The sequence below is a fragment of the Hemitrygon akajei genome, chromosome 9 (assembly GCF_048418815.1).
Source record: "Hemitrygon akajei chromosome 9, sHemAka1.3, whole genome shotgun sequence".
Classification (NCBI taxonomy): domain Eukaryota; kingdom Metazoa; phylum Chordata; class Chondrichthyes; order Myliobatiformes; family Dasyatidae; genus Hemitrygon; species Hemitrygon akajei.
Window position 1 is genome coordinate 103022144 of NC_133132.1, and position 18736 is coordinate 103040879.

At 40.2% G+C, this 18736-nt stretch overlaps 1 protein-coding gene across 1 annotated transcript in view; it reads right to left on the reverse strand.

The window, feature by feature from the left end:
* elp3 (elongator acetyltransferase complex subunit 3) overlaps window positions 1-18736 on the reverse strand; it is a 120066-nt gene that overhangs the window by 95582 nt on the left and 5748 nt on the right. Inside the window, exons 3-5 of the mRNA XM_073056692.1 lie at window positions 7480-7618; window positions 5870-5940; window positions 4445-4508 (exon numbers count right to left, since the gene is read on the reverse strand). Of these exons, the coding sequence (XP_072912793.1) occupies window positions 4445-4508; window positions 5870-5940; window positions 7480-7618 (274 nt within the window). The remainder of the gene's footprint in view (window positions 1-4444; window positions 4509-5869; window positions 5941-7479; window positions 7619-18736) is intronic.

The following is an 18736-nucleotide window of genomic DNA, read 5'->3' on the forward strand; positions in this document are numbered from 1 at the left end:
TTTCCGGGCTTGACCTGTTTTAATTGTGGAAAGGGGGGGGGGGGCATATTGCATCTAGGTGCTTTGCTCCGAAGAAAGAGACAGGAAAAGGGAAAGCAGCAGTCCCTATCGGATGTGCCATGGTAATCAGTAAATCGACAAGAGAGCCCCGGGTAGACAGAGTACGAGAAGGGTCTGAGACTTGTATGTCAAACGGAGCCGTGTCTGTGAGGGAGGGAGGCACCCCAGTTCCAGTACGGATCTGGAGAGACACGGGGGCAGAACTATCATTGATCAGCAGTAAGGTACTAGATTTTGGTCGCAAGACGGGAATGGTAGCTGTGAAAGGAATAGGCAAAGGGACGGAAATGGTGCCCTTGCATAAGATCATTCTGAATTGTGAGCTAGTCTCTGGACCAGTTGAAATGGGGGTGCGATCAGAATTCCTGAGAACTGACGCGGACGTCCTTCTGGGTAACGATTTAGCCGGTGGTAAGGTTTGGTCGGCAATGACGCTGACAAAACAGCCTGTGAGTGCTGAGGCTCTGCCCCTAGATTCCAAGATCTATCCCGCATGCGCGGTCACTCGCAGCATGTCGAGAAAGGCAGCTGAGAACGACAGCAGTTTAAATCTGGCCAGTATCGATTTGGCCGAGATGTTTTTACCGACTCTGCATCATGAGGGTTTGGAGGGTGGTAAAACAGAGGGTAGTAAAGTGAAAGAGAGTAAGGGAGAGGAGGTAGACCTGCCCTTAGCGAGGAGAAAAGTTCTAGAGGCACGAAATGGAGATGAGAAACAGGTAAAGCTGTTAAAAGGTCCAGAGGTGGACATGGATGATCTGTCTGGTTTGGCAGAACTGTTTGAAGAAGTTGGAAATTCTAAAGGTGTTCCCGATAATGAAACGAGGGCAGTCCTAGATGAAAAGGATGCCCTTACCTTGAAGAAGTCTGCGGGGTTGGCAGATGAGGTTGTTGCAGCCCGCGGGGTTGAATTTTCTCCGGAAGGGAGTTGCCCAGAGAGCAGCTGGGAGAATCAGGGGAATTTAGAATTTGGACCGGGTACGGGTATTGAAAGCCTGGAAGAGGCAAATGTCCCGTTTGAGTGTGTCCAAGATGTGGATGCACATGGTACTGAACCTAGTAATGGAGCTCAGAAAAAGTCTGAGGTATTTGATTCAGTTGAAAAGGAATGCAGTCCTTGTGGGTCAGATAGACTTGGTTCAGCGAAGAAAGGGTTAACCTTGGTAATAGTGGTAAGTGAGAGTTCCCAGGTGTTTGTGCTCGAAGGTGTGTTAAAAGTTAATGCGGAGATCAAACGTGGGGAGATGAATATTATCATTGAAGAAAACGGGAAATATGTAGTTCCCAAATCGAATGAAAAAAATTTAAAACCCGCGGATCACTTACAGGTTGAGTTGGAAGATGACGGGGCCCCCCATGCTATTGTTATTCCAGAGTGTGGTGAGAAAAGGCAGAATTTGAAATGCTGCTTGAACAAAGAGTTCGAACTGAAAACTAATAGCCTGAAGGGTCCTGAAGAGAAAGCTAGCAATTTGCGTAAATTTAAAGAATTGGGTGGAAATTCAGAAGATGGTCTAAGTTTGGGACACAGTGTTGATAAAATAACTCCTATGAAAGAAGGGGGCAAAAGCCTATTTCACAGGGTACCCAAGCTCCCCACGTGGGAACTAACCAGAAAAGAAGCGAGGGTTAATGGGGACGCCATTTTTAAATAGCAGAAACCGGTTTTAAGGGATTTCGACAAAGCCTGTGAATAATAAAAGACAACCCCCATGGAAGCCTGCCTGTTGAGTTTGAAAGCAACATAAAGATTAGTATTTGCATGAACTGTTGTAGTATACACGTAAGCTAAGATCACAACTCTTTAGTTTTAGTGGCTAAAGAAAAATAAGACCTAAAAATAGGTGGTTATTCAATTGGAGTCTGATGCTACAAGACTTTAGTAGGGTACAAGATGTTAAGATATTAAAGGAAGTGACAATTGTAATCGGTAACCATCTAGATACTGAATTGAATGTATAACTGTATTACTCTGTAGTGAAAAGAAAAGCTTTTGTATTGTGTTAGATTCTAAAATCCTGTAAGACTCTGTACTACTTCGTTTTCACCGCTGGTGAAAACGCTTTGAAGAAAGGGGGTGTTATGAATGTACCACAGCTCTGAGGGGCCGAAGGGTGCGGGGGTAGCCCCCTCCTTTGTGAGAATCGCAAGATCACTATTGAGTCAATTCAGGAGACCCAGGAAATGAGAGAAAAACATGCAGAATCCACAAGGCGGTGGAATGTGTCTTGGCCTCCGAGAGGCGGACTCATTGATGCCGGCTATTGTCTCTTGGAGACGGACTTGTGTATTGCATCCTGGACGATGCATCGACGCCCCAGGCAATGAACCAAGGGGGAGGTTGGTGGAGGGATTGCATCATCCCAACCTGATTGACATCTGAGACCCTGTGAGTCAGGATAAAATGAGGGTCTGTGGGAACAGCCCCTCAGACGCACCAGAAGAAATGCTAGAAATCCCGTGACAGCGCTTAATAGCGACAGCCGGTGGGGGGCTCGTGTGCGTCCTTCCCTTGCCTGGGATTGGCGGCCTCACCACGGAAGAACGGCTTTAGCTAAAGGAGAGGCCACAAGTGAACGGCCACACCAACGGGACTCCCGACGGATCAAAATCATAAAGGTTGGAAAACCCGCAGCGGTAACTGTTCCCATTCTATTCCTATTTCTCTCTCTCTCCAACAAAGTGCAACTCAGCACAACCAAAAGACGGCAGCTTGTGAAACTGCACTGAACTGTATATTTCCATTGGACAATTCATTATCCCCTAGACAACGATACAGCTTATTTCTTATTGATTATTATTATACCCGCACTTTTAGATTTAGTATTGACAATGTATATTATCTGTATGTTTGCATTGATATTATTTTTGTGTATTTTTACTAATAAATACTGTTAAAAATGGTACCATCAGACTTCAACGGACCTCTCTATCTTTGCTGGTAAGTGACCCAGTTACGGGGTACGTAACATTTGATGCACGTGACAAATGAAGCTAACCTTTCTCTTTCTACAGAAAAGACTACCTGTTTCCAAAACTTTCTCTCTATCATCAGTGCCTTAATGAAACATGTAACAAAGGAGGAAGAAGAAATAAAAAGAGTACTGAGGGGCAAAGAGCACAAGATTAAAGGGGCAACTAGATGGACAGATAGCACATGCATGAAAGGAACCTTCTTGTAATATCTCACACAGTGAGGTATTGAGAAATGGCTACAGTCATCACTTATGGATTAACAAATAAGTGCACTCTACCAGAGTATATAATGATTCAAGGGCAACACCTGTGAAATCGTGCCCCTGGAATGACGCACTGACGCAGAGTTACAAAGTCATACAGCACGGGAATAGGCCCTTCAGCTCAATTGGCCAGTGCTGACCAAGATGCACCATTTAGACTAGCCCCATTTGCCAGTGTCAGGACTATCACTTTCCAAACCTTTCCAATTCATGTACCTGACCAAATGTCTGTTAAAAGTTATTATTGTACCTGCTTCAATCCTTCCTCTGGCTGCTTATTCCATCTTAGTTTACAAAAAAATTGACCTTCAAGTTCCCCTCTCAATTTTAACCATCAGGCTGTGGAACCATCATGGATAATTTCACTCACCTCAACACTAAACTGATTCCAAAACCTATGGACTCACTTTCAAGGACTCTACAACTCATGTTCTCAGTATTATTTATTTACTATTTATTTTATTATTATTTTGTTTCTTTTGTATTTGCACAGTCCATCTTCTTTTGCACATTGGTTGTTTGTCCATCTTTCTTTCTTTGTAGTTTTTCATTAATTCTATTGTACTTCTTTGTTCTACTGTGAATATCCACAAGAAAATGAACCTCATGGTTGTATATGGTGACATATACTTACTTCGATAATAAATTTACTTTGAACTTTGAATTTAAGCCTTTTGCCTCTAGTTTTGGATTCCTCAAACTCAAGAAAAAGACAGTCACCTTTTCTATGTCCTTCTTGAGCTCATACACTTCGATAAGATCACCTCTCAGTCTCCTACACACCAAGGAATAAAATCCAACTTCTCTCTAGAACTCTGTCCCTCTAGTCCTGGTAAGTAGACATAGCAAACTCTTTGTGGAATCTATTCCTGAAATGTTTTCGTAACAGTGGAGTCACAAAGCTAAGTTTCTGTTGTGCTCATGCTCAGATTCTCAATGAGATTTTAGATTAAACAGTTAATTCTAATTGCAAATCTGATGTAACTTGCTCAGGACTTTTTTTTTAAATTCTTGGCTGGAATTGGTAGCTTTGATTTTCTATCTAATGGAAGGTTTAATCCCAAGAGGCTGCCAATCAAAGCAGCCATCAATCAAGTAATGATCACCGAATAACAATAAACTGACAGCCCCAAAGGCTCTCTTACCTCATATCCTGTGTAAGACTGGGTTGAATATTCAAAGTCAGAGTCTGGGCCTCCAGGACAGTACCTAGATTAACAAAATAAGATTTAAACCCCTCTATAAAATGGAAAGAAGTTATATGACTGCTTTGGTACTTCTGCTCACTGCAATTTATTGTCTATTTCCTGTGGCTCTCTGCTGAAGTAAAGTAGCCAGTTCTGTAACTGAATCATCTTGAGGTAGCATGTTAGCATAGCGGTTAGCACAAGGCTCTACAGCGCCAGTTGTAAAATTGATCGGGGCTCAATTCCCACAGCTGTCTGTAATGAGTTTGTACATTCTCCCCATGATCACATGGGTTTCCTCTCACATTCCAAAGACGTATGAGGTTAGGGTTAGTACTACAAATTACAATGAGAAATATATTTTTAAAATAAATTAATTAAGTAGTGCAAAAAGAGAGCAAAAATAGTAAGGTAATGTTCATGGGTTGGTTAATTGTCCATTCAGAAACATGATGGCAGAGGGGAAGGAGCTGTCCTAAAAAGCTGAGGATATGTCTTTAGGCTCCTAATGCTCCTCTTTGATGGAATGTCTGCATTTACCAATAAATTATGTCACTTCAACTCTCTGGCAGACCACCATAAAACTCCCCTTTAGTGCTTTCAGTCATCAGAACTTACTTTGCTTGGCTTACTCATTCACACATTTCATGATATTACAAACCTTCTACTCCAAGGAGAAACTTACAGTTCCTATAATCTATCCATGGACTAAATCCCAGATCCCAAGCTAAATCAAGTAAAACTATCTTGCAGTCTCTCCAAAGCTTCTGTATCCTTTCTAATGAGGACAGAAAAAATTCTAACTGTTGGGCATAAATGCTCAAGGAACTCAGCAGGCCAGGCAGCATTTATCGAAATACTTAAAATTTTGGGCCAAGACCCTTCATCAGGACTTGTACATCATCAAGACTTGTACATACATCAGTTCCAGTCTCAGTCCAAAACATAAGACTCTTTATTCCTCTCCATAGATGCTGCACGACCTGTAGAGCTCCTCCAGCATTTTGAGTGTGTTACTCTGGATTTCCCAGCATTTGCAGAATCTCTTTGTGTTTCTGGCATTATACATCAGCTGGGACTGGATAGTGTCGCATATAAGCTTTGCGCAGCTCTTGGCCTGTTTTGCTGTACTTACTAACATAGTCCAGAATCTCATTTGCTCTATGAATTGCATAACGTCAGCAATTTAGCGCCAAACTAATAGCATTATCTAGCAACTTTCAGCCCAGGGAGTGCTCGACTTTAACATTTAATACTAAATGCTTCAATCATTAATGGAGTGCCCAACTTTTCGAGTTTCAAATATAAAGCTCTGACAAGTAAGTTGAAGGTAAGAGTTGATGCAGGTGCAAACAACCTTTACATTCATAGTGTGGTACTTACACACAAATGTTTCCCGTGAAGGTGATGTGAGGACATCTGTGTGGTTTACACATCACTGCAACCACAGCAATCTATTGAGAGAGGAGAAAGAGCTCATGAGAAACAAACAGCAGCTCAAGTTAGATTTTTACAGGAGTGGATGATGGCTCAAAATTAAAATCCAGTAACCCAGCCAAAGGTTTAATCATCCCCATTATGTTGGAATCTCATCCCTACACAAAAATGAAAGGCAACTGTCAATCAAAGAAATTAAACCAGAAGCAAAACTGCTGAAAATTCAAAATGAAGTCAAAAGACAACAGGGTGGGGAGCATCAGAGAAAGAGCGCTGATGGTATAGTTGGAAAGCCATTTAGAAGGACTTTAGACTTTAGGACACTACTCCGTTTAGAAGGAAACATTAACTCAATATCTGTGCAACGCACACAAAATGCTGGAGAAACTCAACAGATCAGGCAGTGTCTACAGTGAAGAATAAACAGTCAACATTTTGGGCCAAGTCCCTTCATCAGGACGAGAAAGAAAGGGCTAAGAAGCCAGAATAAGATGGCAGAAAGGAAAAGGGGTACAAGCTAACAAGTGAAGGGTAAGGCCCAGTGAGAGGGAAGGTGTGTGGGTGGGGTAGGGGATGCAGTCAGAAGTTGGGAGGTGATAAGTGGAAGAGGTAAAAGGCTGAAGAAGAAGGAATCTGATAGGTGAGGATAATAGACAATGAAATAAAGGGAAGGCAGGGGGCACCAGAGGGAGATGATGGGCAGTTAAGAAGAAGGGACGAGAGGGGAGCCAGAATGGGGAATAGAAAAAGGGAGATGGGGGAGGGTGGAGAAATTACCAGAAGTTAGAGAAATCGATATTCATGCCATCAGGATGGAGGCTACCAAGACAGAGTATGAGGTAGTGCTCCTGCAACCTGAGTGTGGCCTCATCATGGACCGAAATGTTGAAATGGGGGCCACTGGGACATCCTTCTTGTTGTGGTAGACTGAGCGAAGGTGCTCAACGAAGCCATCCCCCAATCTATGTCAGGTCTCACTGATGCAGAGGAGGCCACATTGGCATTACTGGATATAGTAGACAAACCCGACAGACTCACAGGAGAAGTGTTGCCTCATCAGAAAGGACTGTTTGGGGGCCAGAGTGGTGATGCGGGAAGCAGTGTAGTGGCAGATGTAGCATTTATCCTACTTGCAGGGATATGTACCAGGAGAGAGTTCCAAAATCCACGTAAATACATGTGTTCTACCTTCTCCATCCTCTCGTTAACCCCTCAACAGACAAACAGATGGATTTTACCAGACAGGGGATCAAATTTTTCCTGAATCTCAATGTGAATGAAAATACAGTGAGTCAGGCAGTGTACTTTTTTTGTTTTTGAGGAAGGGAGATTAGCAATCTGATTGCTTGGTCCAGAAAGTAAATGTTCATAAAATCTTGAGTGATCAAAGACGATAACATAACAGAAAGATGGAAACAGGCATACAAACTGTGAAGATACTCACACTGGTTAAACAAAATAAACCTCTGTTTCAGCCATTTAATAATTCAAATAGCAGGAGTTGCTCTCCTTGTATGCTTTTGTACTTCTTTGTTTGCACCATAACAAATCCTTACCCCGCTGGCTGTCCGTATAGGTTTTGCTTTCAGTTTTGGCACCAACACCTTTTTGTACTGAGGAGGCACAGCTGCAATAATGTCCACAAGCCTGGGCTGTGAGGTCAGTCCATACTTTGAGGCAATCTTTGTTTTCACTCTTTTTAAAATAAAATGAAGGGAACATCATTAATAGACTTAATGGCAGTAGACGGTTGCCTCTCTGACTGGAGGCATGTAATTAGTGGAGTGCTGCAGGTATCAGAATCAGGTTTATTAGCACTGGTCTGTGACATGAATTAGTCAGCTTAGCAGCAGCAGTTCAATGCAATACATAATCTAGCAGAGAAAAAAATAGTAAATAAAATAAAAATAATAATAAACAAATAAATCAATTACAGTATTCGCATATTGAATAGATTTTAAAAACATGCAAAAATAGAAATAGTGTATACAGTATTAAAAAAAGTGAGATACTGTCCAAGGGTTCAATGTCCATTTAGGAACCGGATGGCAGAGGGGAAGATGCTGTTCCTGAATCACTGAGTGTGTGCCTTCAAGCTTCTGTACCTCCTCCCCGATGGTAACAGTGAGAAAAGGGCATGTCCTGGGTGCTGCAGGTGCTTAATAATGGACCTCTCCATTATCATTGAATTCTAAATAAAGACTAATTTCTTTTTTAATTTGTTCCTTAAAGTAGGGATCATTGAGTAGACTTGAATTTAATTTCCAAATAGTATTCTTTGGTTGTAGGTCAAAATCAACAGTTAAGTATATAGGTGCATGGTCACTTACATCTATTGTACCAATTCCACAAGTGTTTATTTTGTCTTTGTCTTTTCCAAGTGTTATGAAATAGTCTATTCTTGTATATACAGATTGGGGTGGGGGGCAGAATAATGAGTGTAACCCCTTCTGTTGGGGAAAAGGTCCCTCCATATATCAATTAGACCAACATCCACAAAAAGTGTATTAACTTCCTTATGCCAGGATTTTGTTTCATAGGTTTTTCTACTGGAAGAGTCTAACTTTGGTTGTAATTGTAAATTTAAGTCTCCCCCACATATCAGGAGACCTTCTGTTTCTGTTACCATAATATTAGTAATTTTCTGAAAGAAACTAATATCACTTCCTGGGGGTGCGTATATATTCAATAGAGTATCTGAATTTCCGTCTATATGCCCCCTTACCAGAATATATCTGCCCCCCTTATCTCCCATTTCGAATACTTTTTCAAAACTTAGCTTGCTTGAGATTAGAATAGCAACTCCTCTCCTATGTCCTGATTTATATGAGGAGAAAAACAAATGAGTGAAGCCCATTCTCTTTAGTTTTCCATGCTCATTATCAATTAAGAGAGTTTCCTGTAAATATACTACATAGACTTGTTCTTTTTTCATTTTGGATAGAATTCTACTACGTTTGATTGGATTTAACAGCCCACTGACATTAAAAATGAATTTTGCTTTGTCCTTAGGCATGGTATTTATCTGTCAATATATCATTGAAATTAGCAGAATAAAACTTAATCGATTTACTCCCTGAACAAATAAGAACCAAGAAACGCAAATAATAAAAAGGCAACAAAGGTGTGATTCCAAGGCTGAGGTCTCTAGCAGATGACCCTGGGTTGAGCTAGAGGGAACATCTAGCTGTGGGGGATAGTTCCTCCTACCTGAGAGTTGAGGGCCCCCATTGCAGTACCCATAAAAGTAAGTGAGCAAATCTATATCCATTACACAGAAAAGATTTCCCTGTGTATTCCTGTCAAATATATATTCTCAGTTAGGTGGTGAAAAAGGAGTGAATGAATGAATAAAAAAGAATAATTGAGTAATATAAAATCCACATTATAATAATTATTTCTCGAGATAGGCATAGCACTGTCTATTTTTACTTCCATTTAGCTTATCAACATTTTTAAAGTTAGCCAAACCTTATGGTTCTTCTGGAGGGTTGAGGGCTGTCTTCAGAAAACTCACAGTCTCTTCCCTCCCCCTCTCACCCTCCTCCTGTCCCCTGCTTTCTCGATTCTCTCACTATTTCCCAAGCAGAGCAGGATAACTGCTCAGCCAGACTTTCCCTCGTTTTGGTCACGCTGATGGGCAACCCTCTGGCCTTCATGTCTGTAATCGCCTCTTCCATTGTCTGATAGAGTTGCATCCCATCTTCATAAAACACTCGCAGTTTAGCAGGGTATGGAGTCTGGAATCCAATCCTTCCTTGCTTTAATATTCGCTTTACTGCAGAGTATTCTTTACGTTTCTGTAGGACTGCCGATGGGTAATCATGATCGAAATATATCAATTTCCCATCCAAAAACACCCTCTTCTTTCCCCAGGCCCTTTGTAGAATCTCCACCTTGCTATTGTATCGAAGGAATCTAATTACTACTGAGCGTGGCTTATCTTCTCTGTCTCCAGTAGGCTGCAGGATGAGCGCACGATGCACCCTCTCAATTTCAAGCTCCATAGTCAAAGGAATCTCCAGCGTGTCCCACAGCAACTTTCGTACAAACTCCATCATAGACAAACCCTCCATTCCTTTGGGAACATTGTATATCCTGATATTTTTTCACCGTAATCTTCCCTTCCGGTCAAGCAGTTTACTTTCTTGTTGATTTAATATTTTTATCGTCTTACTTAGTATCCGTTCCACGTTTTGCACACAATCTTCCATTTTCTCAATTCATGTCTCTGCCGCCGCTATTTTTTGATTGACGTTGGCAAGCTCTGACTTGATATCATTTAGTTGCTGTTTTATATCTTTTTGGAATCCCTGTATCTCTTCCAGAATGTTTATCATATTTGCCGCTTTGCCTGAACGAGGCCCATTGTCAGCCTTGCTGCTATGCGTTTGGGTAGGAGAGCCGCTCGCTGCACCCCTCTCGTCCACAGGCTCCGCAGTGATGCTTTTTTTTATCTCCATTCTCTTTCCCCATTCTTGCCTCTCTTATCAGTTCAGATGTTTTCGAAAGATCTTATATTAGATGGATTAACGGGGCAAAATATGTGTTTTTCCAGAGGAGCTATTGACTTAAGCTGCCATTCTGGACAATGACGTTAACGGAACCCACTGAAAGATGAAATACTTAAGTGGAACCTGAGGGGAAACTTCTTCACTCAGAGGGCAGTATGAGTGTGGAATTAGCTGGGCAGTAGTGCTCTATGACTTCTTGCACAAAAACTTTAAACAGGAACTTGTAAGTAACAACATTCAACTCCACTGGAATCTGAGTTCAACAGATGCAGATAGGAATCCAAAACTTGCAGTGACACATTATGTTCCAGCTTTCCGTATGAAACTCAGAGTGGAGCTCCGTTTCCTTAGAAGACAGTTGGTCTGCAGCTCATCTGCACCACAATTAGTGATCTCCATCTGCAGAAGTCTTTTTGTTTTAACTTATTTATTTGTAAGACAGGAAGTGAAAGTTAAGAGCCTCTACACTTTCCTCTATCCAGGGATGAAAATGGCCCTTTCAGATGAAGCAGCTCTTCACTTGCACTTCCTCACACTTAGAGTAATGCATTCGGTAGCACTGAGTTTCTAATCACCTGTCACCTCAAGCCTCAATTCCACTCCCACATGACATAGTGCACCAGAATTTGTGGATCCTGTAGCAACCCATACTGCCACCTGAGGACCCACCAACAGACAACCTCTTTGGACAACATCATACTTAATTTGAGTGATCATACTACTACACTGTTCTGACAGTGTCCAGTGTTAGCATGGAAAAGCACCATTGTTTCTGACCATCCTCAATGCATCTTCTACCTGATGGAAGTAAGGAGAAGAGATAATGACTGGGAGGGGATCTATAATAAAGTTGGCTGCTTTCCCCAAGGCAGCAGAAGGTGTAGACAAAGTTATCTGAGGTGAGGATGGACTGAGCAGCATCCACAACTCTGCAGTTTCTTGCAGTAATGGGCACTGTAGTCACCATACCACGCTCTGATGCATCCTCACAGAATCCTCATCCTCATAGTGCATCTACAAAATCTGGTGAAGGTCAACGAGGACAGTGAATTTCCTAAGCCATCTGAGGTAAGTTAGAATTGTACATGAGCAGTCTGACACAGTGATCTTCTGAAAGCAAGCCCAAACTCTAAGCAGACAATCACACTTCCACTGTTCTGATGTGACAGACTTGACAAAAAGATTACAGCTCAAAGCTATGTAATTATCTGCAAATTATCTAACCAGCTCAGCAACACACATAGAATATGGAGTATGGTGATTTTTCAAGTTCAAGTTTATTGTCATCTGACTGTACATATATACAATCAAACAAAACGTTCCTCTGGGCAACAGGGTTGTCGTGATGGGAGATGTTAACTTCCACAATATTGATTGGCATCTCCCTAGAACAAGGAATTTAGATGGGATGGAGTTCAATAGGTGCGTTCAGGAAGGTTTTCTGATACAGTATGTAGATAAGCCTACAGGAGAAGCTGTACTTCATCTGGTATTTGGAAGCGAAACTGGTCAGGTGTCAGGTCTCTCAGTGGGAGAGCATTTTGGAGATAGTGATCACAATTCTATCTCCTTTACCATAGCATTGGTAAGGGATAGGAGCAGACAAGTCAGGAGAACATCTAATTGGAGTAAGGGGAATTATGAAGCTATCAGACAGGAAGTTAGAAGCATAAATTAGGAGCAGATGTTCTCAGGGAAATGTACGGCAGAAATGTAGCAAATGTTCAGGGGATATTTGCGTGGCGTTCTGCATAGGTACGTTCCAATGAGACATAAAGAATGGTAGGGTACAGGAACCATGGTGTACAAAGGCAGTAGAAAATCTAGTCAAGAAGAAAAGCTTATGAAAGGTTCACAAAACTAGGTATGACTTACAGTGCACTAAAAAGCTTGAGCATACAGACATTAAGAAAGAGGATGTGCTGGAGCTTTTGGAAAGCATCAAGTTGGATAAGTCATCGGGACTGGACAAGATATACCCCAGGCTACTGTGGGAGGCAGGGGAGGAGATTGCTGAGCCTCTGCCAATGATATTTGCATCATCAATGGAGACGGGAGAGGTTTTGGAGGGTTGGAGAGTTGCAGATATTGTTCCCTTATTCAAGAAAGGGAGTAGAGATAGTGTAGGAAATTATAGATCAGTGAGTCCTAACTCAGCAGTTGGTATGTTGATGGAGAAGATCCTGAGAAGCAGGACTTATAAACATTTGGAGAGGCCTAATATGATTAGGAATAGTCAGCATGGCTTTATGAAAGGCAGGTCGTGACTTATGAACCTGATTGAATTTTTTGAGGATGTGACTAAACACATTGATGAAGGTAGAGTAGTAGATATAGTGTATATGGATTTCAGGTACCCCTTGCAAGGCTTATTGAGAAAGTAAGAAGGAACAGATTTCTTAGGATTTGAAATGTAAACTAATAAATCATCTGCGTATAACGAAACCTTATGTAATTTATCCCCTCTCCCAATACCCTGCACAGAATTAGAATCCCTAAGAGCAATAGCAAGTGGTTCTAAAGCCAAATTAAATAATAAAGGACTAAGGGGACAACCCTGACGGGTACCTCTATATAATCTAAAGTAAGGAGACATTTGATTATTAGTTAAAACTGCAGCTACCAGGGCTTGATAAATCAATTTAATCCAGGAAATAAATCCTGGACCAAAATTGAACCTCTTCAAAACCTGAAATAGGTAAAGCCACTCCACCCTATCAAAGGCTTTCTCTGCATCCAAAGATACAATACATTCCGATTCTTTGGCTGAGGGGGAATAAATGATATTTAAAAATCTTCAAATATTAAAACGTGAGTACCTATTTTTAATAAATCCTGTTTAATCGTTTGAGATAACATTAGGCAAGATAGTCTCAAGCTTATTTGCTAGAATCTTAGAGAGAATTTTAAAATCTACATTCAGTAAAGAAATAGGTCTATAGGATACACATTCCAGTGGGTCTTTTCCTTTTTTTGGAATCAATGAAATTAATGCTTCATAAAAAGTTTTAGGAAGGTTCCCAGAGAATGTAGAATCAGTAAACGTCATCAGTTATCTATATTTATGGAATTTGGTACTTTTTCTGAATATAAACTTAATTTACATAAAAGTGAATTATTTCCTATTAATAATTATTCTGATTATTATGATCAAATACCTTTTAATATTGCCAAAAACCATTTTACTTACCTTGGTATCAAAATTACAAAAAATTTTAAAGACCTATATAGGTATAATTTCTTACCTTTAGTTGAATATACTCAACAGGCGCTTTCTAAAACGTCACCTATGTCGATATCATTGATAGGTCGAATAAATGCTATAAAAATGGTTATTCTACCAAAATTTTTATATATATTTCAAGCAGTTCCCTCTTTTGTTCCAAAAACATTTTTTGATAAAATAGATTCTCTGATTTTATCTTATGTTTGGAATAATAAAAGCTCTAGAGTGAATAAACTTTTATTGCAAAAATCAAAAAAAGATGGAGGACTGGCTTTACCAAACTTTAGATTTTATTATTGGGCAATTAATATTTGTTATATTACTTTTTGGATTTATGATTTAGACGACCAAGATCGCCCTTCACGGTTACAGTTGGAGGAAAATTCAGTAATGGGGTTTTCGTTAGCTTCTTTATTAGGAGCTCGTCTTCCCTTTTCGCTCTCCAGAATAGGTAGACAAGCTCTTAACCCTATTGTCAAACATACTTTAAAAATTTGGTTTCAATTTAGTAGATTTTTTGAATTAAATGATTTTTTACTTTCTAGTAATATTTATTCTAATTTCTTTTTTAAACCATCAACTTTGGACAAGGCTTTTTTAACATGGAAAATTAAGGGAATAAAAACTTTTTTAGATTTGTTTTTACAAGACTGTTTAACATCTTTTTCACAGTTAATGCATAAATATGATATCTCTAATACACATTTTTTCAGGTATTTACAAGTTAGGAATTTTTTACGTGATTTTTTACCGAATTACCCCTTGGTCTGCTCTTCAAATTTGGCTTATGTTATTTTTCAGTTTAAACCTTTTCAAAAACGATTAATAGCTATCATTTATAAACAGTTAATGAATGCTTGCACATCACCTAATGATAGGGTTCAACGCTCCTGGGAAGTAGAACTTCAACATTCACTCTCAGATAACCAATGGAGTAAAATTTATTATTTAGTCAATAATTCATCTATCTGCGCATGCCATATCTTAATTCAGTTTAAGATAGTACATATGTCCAAAGATAAATTGGCGCATATTTTTCCAAATATAAGCCCTATTTGTGACAGATGTAACACAGAAATGGCTACTCTAACTCATATGTTTTGGTCATGTGTAAGTTTAATTTTTGGAGGGATGTGTTTGGAATATTATCTAAAGTTATAGATATGGATGTTCAACCTAATCCACTTACAGCAATTTTTGGGATTATTCCAGAGGAAGCAAGCAAAGTGTCTGCTTCTGCCCAACATGTAATAGCTTTTTCAACTTTACTGGCTGGGAGAGCTATTTTGCTACATTGGAAAGAATCTAACCCACCTACTGTTTTTTATTGGCTCTCCTCCATTATGTCATGTCTAAGCTTGGAGAAAATTAGAAGCCGGACATTTGATACATCCTTTAATTTTGAACAAGTCTGGCGACCCTTTATTCAATATTTTCACATGATTTAATTTATTTTTATTTATTCTCTTTGGGGAATATCCTTATCCATGAAGGTTCGGAGATGACTGGAAGGATGTGTTTTTTTTTCTCTCTTTTTTTTCTAATTTTATCCTCAATTGGACTGCCCAATCTTTCTTTTTCTTTTTTTTGTTTCTTTTTTTTAATTTCAGTTTAATTAGTGGGGTTTTTTCCTTATCAATAAAATTTCCAATCTTTTTTTTGATTGTTATGAGGAGTTGTAGTTTTTTTTGACCATTGTATATACAACAGCATAATATTTTACTTATTTGATTTTGATATTATACACTTTTTGTTTTTACTATTGCTGTTTATATGTCTTTTATATTATCTACTTGTTAAACTCCTCTTCCGATTTGTATATTCTTTATTTGGAAATCAATAAAAAGATTGAAAAATGAAATGAAATGAGAAAGTAAGGAGACATGAGATCCAAGGGGAACTTTCATTGTGGATCCATAATTGGCTTGCCTACAGAAGGCAAAGAATGGTTGTAGACAGGTCATATTCTGCATGGAGGTTAGTGATCAGTAGTGTGCCTTAGGGATCTGTTCTGGAACCCCTTCGTGACTTTTATAAATGACCTGGATGAAGAAATGGAGGGATGGGTTAGTAAATTTGCTGATGACACAAAGGTTGGGGGTCTTGTGGATAGTGTGGAAGGCTTTCAAAGGTTTCAGTGGGACAACTGGGCTGAGAAGTAGCTGATGGGAGTCCAACCCAGCTAAGCGTGAGGTGGTTCATTTTGGTAGGTTAAATATGATGGCAGAATATAGTATTAATGGTAAGACTCTTGGCAATGTGGAGGATCAGAGGGATCTTGGGGTTTGAGTCCATAGGATGCTCAAAGCTGCTGTGCAGGTTGACTCTGTGGTTAAGAAGGCGTACAGTGGATTGGTCTTCATCGATCGCGGGATTGAGTTCAAGAGCCGAGAAGTATTGTTACAGCTATATACTGTAGGACCCCGATCAGACCCCACTTGGGAGTACTGTGCTCAGTTCTGGTCACCTCACTACAGAAAGGATGTGGAAACTATAAAAAGGGTGCAGAAAGGATGTTGCCTGGATTAGGGAGCATACCTTTTGAGAATAGGCTGAATGATGGAGGACGAGAGGTGACCTGATAGAGGTGTATAAGATGATGAGAGGCATTAATCGTGTGGATAGTCAGAAGCTTTTTCCCAGGGCTGAAATGGCTAACACAAGAGGGCACAATTTTAAGGTGCCTGGAAGCAGGTGCAGAGGAGATGTCAGGGGTAAGTGTTATTTTTACGCAGAGTGGTAAGTGCATGGAATGGGTTGCCGGTGACGGTGGTAGAGGCAGATACAATAGGGTCTCTTAAGAGACTCTTGGATAGGTACATGGAGCTTAAAAAATAGAGGGCTATGGGTAACCCTAGGTAATAACTAAAGTAAATACATGTTCAGCACAGCATTGTGGACAGAAGGGCCTGTATCGTGCTGTAGGTTTTCAATGTTTCTACTTTCTATGTTTCAAAATGCACACATAAAACAAAATATTACCATAAATTAATTAATAATATATAATTCAAAAATGCATTAAGTGTACAGAATCAATTTGTTAATTTCATTTTTATTTTAGAGATAATGCATGTTAACAGGCCCTTCTCTTCCTATTAAATCTGCACCACAGAATTGCATTCATGTGGCCAATGAACCTAGTAACACATAGATCTTTGGAAACCGGAGGAAAACCACATTGTTGGGGGAGAACGTAGAAACTCCTTACAGACAATGGTGGGAATTGAACCTGGATCCTTAGCACTGTCATAGCATCATGCTGCACTATAATGCCACCTGGAGAAATGTGTATAGGCAAGTAACTTGAATTATGATTTTGAATTGAAGTGAAAGAAATTCAAAGAGATAGGTGAGAAAAGTTAATGTAGTCTTAAAACTAAAGTCACACCATCTGACATGATGCTGGGAAGCATGTTGTCACACAGGAGCTGTGGAGACTGAAGCACCCTCCCCAAAAATCTATTGAGGAAAGTGTTAATTAAAAATTACAAAAATCTATCAATTTCAATTTTGTTACTCAGATGGTATCCCAAACCAGGAAAATGAAGTCTTGATATAAATCAGCCTTGTTCTAAATAAATAATGGACTCAACAGGTTCAGAAGTCACCCACTAATAGTAAAAGAGCAAGCTGCACTGAATTCTGCATGGCATTGTGTAAGCTCCTAGTCTGCTCCATTGGGGGAAGTAAAAGGCCTACATGGTGCAAATCCAATTCAAGTTCAAGTTTAATTGTCACTAGACAATGGGGTGACCCGTTGGGGCACCCTTTGAGAGAAAGGTAGTGCAGTCTGATGTGACCAGAATGAACATTAAATTTTACTGAATGCTATTGTTATCAGTTTGCTTTGGAAATTGAAGAAGAAAACCTCAGTTTATAAAAGAAGAAGGACGTTAGCAAGGCAAATATAGCTCATCCTCGTTTAACGAAGGACACTTATGATGGCATCATTTCTGGTTGATCCGCCACCCTTGTGCCTTTGTTGCCATTCTGAAAACGTGCAGCCCTTTCATTCGCTCTCTCTTCATCTCTTCTGCTGTTTGTCTCTGATCCTGGAGAAGTGCATTTCTCAGCTCCTTTGCATTTTTCCTGGAGAAGTGCATTTTTCATCTCTTCCTCTCTCCTCCTTCTGTGACTGTTGTTGTCTTTCTGGAGACGTGCATACCTCTCTTCCTCTGTCTCTTCTTCTCTCACCTTCTCTGTTGTGACTCTTTGATCCTGGAGTTGTGTGGCCCTGGCCTCATCCGATTCTTGTTCTCTCCCTCTCCTTGCCGCTTCCGGACGACGTTTGGTGTCACCTCTTCATCATCATGTCCCCGTTCTCTTTCCATGCGGCATAATTAGGCTGACCATACTTTTTTTGACCCTAATGCTGGATAGAAGATACGAAGCAGTAACACCAAAGCCTCCAGGAAGCTGATTATTCTTGATGATGTGGTTGGCGCCCTCCTAAATGGACGTGATATAGTCACCGCTGTCCTTTGACTGCAGCAAAGGGTTTGATGGGTGTCTTGAAGTACGTCATTACAATAAGATTTAATTATCTTACTGATAGGTGGCAGTTAGATCTGTCACAATTCTGCACATGCTGATGGTGATTAGCAGAATGTGACCGCTTGAAATAGAGCTGCCCTGCCCTTTTGCTCCGGTTGGTGTTGCTGCTGTGAGCGTCGTGAATCGCTTCTGAGGCTGGCCGTGCCCATGCGTCGTGGTATTGCATGGCAGTTTCCATCATGGCTGACATCGGTTCTCGGGTGTAAGTGGGGCTGTTGATTTTGGCGAGAGAGCAATTTTATATGAATATATAACCCTGAATTTTGCCTGCATTCTGTAAGTTAGTGCATTTTAAGTCGACTTAGCCAAAAATAGTGCCGCTGTAATGCACCGTTTGCGCTAATTGGAGGTCATAAACAGACAAACAGAGCATTTAAGTTTTAGTAGTGTATAGATTCAACCATACACAAGTAGACAGCTAAACAAAACAGTGTTCCTTTGATACCAAGGTGCAAAATATAGTCACACGCAGCACTCAGCAAATATAGTAATGATAGCACCTACAGTCACTAAATAATA